Source organism: Macaca thibetana, chromosome Y, assembly GCF_024542745.1.
Source record: "Macaca thibetana thibetana isolate TM-01 chromosome Y, ASM2454274v1, whole genome shotgun sequence".
In the NCBI taxonomy this organism is placed as follows: domain Eukaryota; kingdom Metazoa; phylum Chordata; class Mammalia; order Primates; family Cercopithecidae; genus Macaca; species Macaca thibetana.
In genome coordinates this window covers 1,261,858-1,266,680 of record NC_065599.1, presented here as the reverse complement: position 1 = coordinate 1,266,680, position 4,823 = coordinate 1,261,858, and the positions used below count along the sequence as shown (strand labels likewise).

At 52.5% G+C, this 4,823-nt stretch overlaps 1 protein-coding gene across 1 annotated transcript; it reads left to right on the top strand.

Annotated features, from left to right (window-relative positions):
* Nucleotides 1-1,331: 1,331 nt before the first annotated feature.
* LOC126947178 (testis-specific Y-encoded protein 2-like) lies at nucleotides 1,332-4,096 on the top strand. Its single transcript, XM_050777904.1, is given in 7 exon segments — nucleotides 1,332-1,364; nucleotides 1,366-1,809; nucleotides 2,416-2,493; nucleotides 2,622-2,733; nucleotides 2,833-2,978; nucleotides 3,086-3,167; nucleotides 3,867-4,096. Coding segments are annotated over 7 exon segments (918 nt in total). The 3' UTR covers nucleotides 3,890-4,096.
* Nucleotides 4,097-4,823: the final 727 nt, after the last annotated feature.

The window sequence follows — 4,823 nt, the reverse complement described above, 5'->3', positions numbered from 1 at the left end:
GACTGATGATATGGGGAACTGCAGAAGGGGGTCCATGATAGGTCAGATCACAGTTCAAAGCCAATTCCCCAAAGGCCAAGGAATGATCAGTGAGGTCGTTTCCCATGATGCCTCCCCACGGACCCCACCTCAGCAATCCTGCCAAAACCGTGGCAGTCATGTTCAGCCAACCAGCTATACAAGCTCAGGTAGGCAATGTTCTGCCTGCTGCTGGAGGCTCGACCTTTATGATCCCAGAACCACCGGACTGCAGTGGAATGAGACACTCCCTGGTGGGGAGTGCCAGACCTAACCTCCCACACACCAGCTCCCCTACCATGCTGGGAGGCACTCCTTACCCAGAATGGCAAAGCAGTACTCCTTAATGATCACTTCAGTGTGGAAGTAAAGGTTGTGACGAAAGGAAATCTTCATCCTGCCACCAGTAACAGGAACGACTGAGTTTCTCTACCCCTCAGACCAAGAAGGAGAAAGAGGGTGGACTCAATGGGACCATTTCATCTGGCTTGGCTGAGGTGGCCTGCTAGCTGGAGTGAAGCGTGATTTTCCCCTTTCCAGTTCTCCCACTGAGACACCCCGGGCCCCAGGGGTACCACAAACTCACTCAGACATGGGACCCCTCCCAAAGACCCAGGCTCCCCAGCCTTACCTGCAAATCCATCATATAGTAAAGCAGGACTTCATCATGGTCTGGGCTGACATCTAAGTGTGCCAAACAATCTACCTCTGGTCAAGAAGCCTCCAGATGACATGGGCAAGCCTCATGACACCCTGCAACTTTGAAAGAGCACAGAGAATGCAGAGCAGGGTTATCTCCCAGATGTTTGGCTTGTCACCCTTCATTGTTGTTCCTCAGTCTCTATCTGGTGAGGAGGCAACATTACAACTGTGGTGGTTTTCCTGTTGGGTGGAGCCCTGCCAAGATAGCCTGAGCTCACCAGGGGCAGGAGGCAGAAAAAGTGGGCAGATGGTTGCTGCCGAAGGGCAGGGGCAGGGCGGTGTAAGGTGGCTGCTTCCTCAGGGTTCATGAGCCGCAGGAGGCTCTAGTGTGTTGGGTGCTGGACATGCAGCCCGCGTGTGCCTGGATGCAGCGCTACCTGGCGCAAGCCCCGAGGGCTTCTCAGAGGAGGCATAGCTCGGGAGGTTGGGACTGCAGGCCAGCCTAGGTTGCTGCTGCCCGGGGAGACGCCCACCGCCCTCGCACTGACTGGCCGCCAGGGGAGAACCGCGGTCTTGGAGGGGCTCCTGGTGCCCTTTGGTCTCCATGTCTTCCCGCGGCTCCCTGCGCCCTTTGCGTGCAGTCCCTTAGGGGGCGCCTGCTAGCCCGGCGCATGCGCCCTGAGGGCCCGCCGTCCCACCGGCTGCGGTGAAGGGCAGCGGCAGGGTTCCTGCGGTGAGGGTCCGGCAGCACAGGCGGTGGTCAGTGGGAGTCCGAAGGGGGGCACCGTCTTCAGGATGGAGTCTCTACAGGAGGGGGAGGCCGGGGCGCAGAGCGAGCAGGTAGCTTTGGGGGAGGAGGCGGTGCTGGGAGCGGATGACATAATGGCGGAGGTGGAGGTGGTGGCCCACCAGGAAGCCGACGAGAAGCGGCAGGAGCAGGTCCAGCGGGCACAGCCTGGCCCTGGGCCCATGAGCCCAGAGTCTGCACTGGAGGAGCTGCTGGCCGTTCAGGTGGAGCTGGAGCCGGTTAATGCCCGAGCCAGGAAGGCCTTTTCTCAGCAGAGGGAAAAGATGGAGCGGAGGCGCAAGCCCCACCTGGACCGCAGAGGCGCCATCATCCAGAGCATGCCTGGCTTCTGGGCCAATGTGGTATCCTTTGCAGTGTTTCTTCTGCTTTGCCAGTTGAGAGGTGCTCTTGGGAAGTGTAAGGAACTTACGGGCGGCTCGGCGTCGATGTGACCATTTGGGGAACACGGGTGAGTTTCCACAGACAAATGTGGCTGAAGAAAGCCAGAGCAGACACGGGTACTATTTTCCTGCGTGCGTGAGAGAAACGCTTCATGGTGCCAAGCAGCAGACGTTTGGGGCATCTTTCTGAAGAGCAGAAGCGAGTTCTCAGCAGAACACGTGTTGCTGTGAATCAAGCTGTTGTTAAGGGACTGTGACTGCTCCGCCTTGCCAGTCCGATCTGGGACTGGGCTTCTTCGGGTATGAGCAGATTCTGCCAGGCCTCAGACACCGGCAGTTCTCTGCATATCGCCCCTCCCCGTGTCAGTGCGGTCAGCCTCACAATGATACACCCTCGGTGAAACCCGAGAGGTCTGAATTCAGGGGGAGGGAGAGGAGAAAGGGAGGTCATTCATGGATGCAGATCGGAAAAAATCCCCTAGCCGCCCCTCTGGGTGCTCTTAGGCCTTCCCCGTTGCTTCTAGCTTTTCTTTCCGTTGCATCTCAAGGCTCTTTGACCTCAATCAGATTGCAAACCACCCTCAGATGTCGGCCCTGATCACTGACCAAGATGAAGACATGCTGAGCTACATGATCAACTTGGAGGTGAGGCCGGGAAGACTAAGGCTGGAGGGTTGAGTGGGGGAGGCTAAGGGAGATAATTTATTCCTGCAAGCAACAGTGGGCACCTCAGCCAAAAAGGTGTTTAAGCTTTCTCCACCTTGTCCGGACAGGTGAAAGAAGCGAAGCATCCCGTTCATCTCTGCCAGATCATGTTGTTCTTTCGGAGTAACCCCTACTTCCAGAATAAAGTGATTACCAAGGAATATCTCGTGAACGTCACAGGTGACAGGTGGCTCCCAGGATGGGTAGTGGAAGGAGGAAGGTGGGTGGATCAGTGCCAACGTGTTCCAGCCCCCTTACCAAAACATCCTCTGTCTGTAGAATACAGGGCTTCTCATTCCACTCCAATTCAGTGGTGTCAGGATTATGAAGTTGAGGCCTATCGCCGCAGACACAACAACAGCGGTCTTAACTTCTTCAACTGGTTTTCTGACCACAACTTCGCAGGATCCAGTAGGATTGCTGAGGTGGGTCCTTGCTGGGAAACATGAGGAATGACCCCGGTGTGTTCCCAGCTGCTTGGGTCACCAGTCTGAGCTCTCATGAGGCCTTTTCCGGTTGATTCCCCTGACAGATCCTATGTAAGGACCTGTGGCGCAATCCCCTGCAGTACTACAGGAGGATGAAGCCACCTGAAGAGGAAACAGAGATTTCAGGTGAGCCGTACAGTTGGAACTGGAGCTGTCTGATACCCAGGATAAGGGTGTTGACACACCTCTCTATTCAGGGAGCCTGGAGGCTCATTTCAGAAATGTAGAACCTGGGGGTCCGTCTTATCCATGTCGAAATTCCTTGAGAGGAAGACACAGCATGACAGAATCCAGGACATTCATGGCATTGGGCTGAAAAAGGCACATGAGACACTGCGCTGCAAAGCGGGTTATAACTGTGGAGTCTTAAGCCCGGGGAAGCATAGTGCGTGTCCACACTCACTGAGAAGTAAAGCCGAGTTATTACCTTCAATCTGTGGCACTTGGTTCCATGGCCGTCAACCCGACGGGGAGTCGTCTTACCAACCCCTAAAGCTTGGGCTCCCGGAATGTGCCTGGTTGTCCTCCTTGCCACAGACCACAAAGGACTGTTTAGATCGATGGATTTCCTTAAGCTATTACCCCATCGGATTTCCGTGTGCTTTTAGTGTACAACGCGTCTTGTTAGCTGACTCCTGTCACAGAGAATACTGGAAATGGGGCAGGTATTGCAGAGAATAGTTTGTAACACATGCACGGTAGGAGGAAGTTGAAGAGATCACAAAAGGGGAAGGGGTAGTCTTTTCTCAGCAGGCCGTAAAATTAAAACATTTTAAATGGTGGCTCAGAGGAGATGCATTTTGACATGTGTTTGTGTTTCTCTAGGGAACGCGCAGATGTTGGGTTGAATATGATGGAGCATCGGACACAGGTGCTGTGTTCACCTAACACGGCAGAACTCCTGAAAACTTACTACAGTATGCAGGATGTCAGTACTCAGCATGGTCTTGTGCACAGGAACTAAAGGACAAGCAGATCCAGTCACAGCAAATGAAGACAGGAAGCGGGGTGGGGGAATTGAATTGTATGGAATAAAAAATAAACAGTATTAAGGATGTGTGGCTCTGTGTGTGTGTGTGTGTGTGTGTGTGTGTGTCTGTGTGTGTCTGTGTGTTTGTGTGTCTGTGTGTGTGTGTCGCTTGATCCCCTGGATTCCGCTGTCCTAATGAATTGATCAATCTATATGTTTGATTCTCTTCATGAAAATGACCAGTCTGTGTGGGAGCTGGGCCTCTGAATTTGTAGAGTGAATTGGTGTGAAATGTTTTGGGATTCTTTCTATAGGACAGAGTTGGGGAGGTACAAGAAACAGAAGACAGTTAAGTTGACAGCTTACTTCATCCTATGGAAGCAGAGATAGTTCAATGACATTGGGTGATGGACACTGAGATAAACAGGGCCCAGTTTGCTGGGGTAAGGTACCTGCAAAATCCTTCATTTTGGGTATCATCAGACACATTAAGATAGCACAGGATAATGGAAATGTTAACGTTATCTTTCGTGTCGAATTCACAGCTTATTTTTCTTTAAAGGCGAATGCATAATCTTTTTCTGGGACAATCAGCCTCTCAGGACTTCTCACACAGCAACGTGAGAAGAAATGAGCACATGAGGTATATGGAAGCCTTATGGGAAAGGTTTCAGAGGCATATGAGAAGACATTCAGGATACGCCCTTTTTTTTTTTTTTTTTTTTTTTTTATTCTGGCGTAGGTGACTAAGGCAAAACACAAACATGCAGAAGTGAGGGGAAAGGTGGTGGATTTGTGGAATACAAGATTGC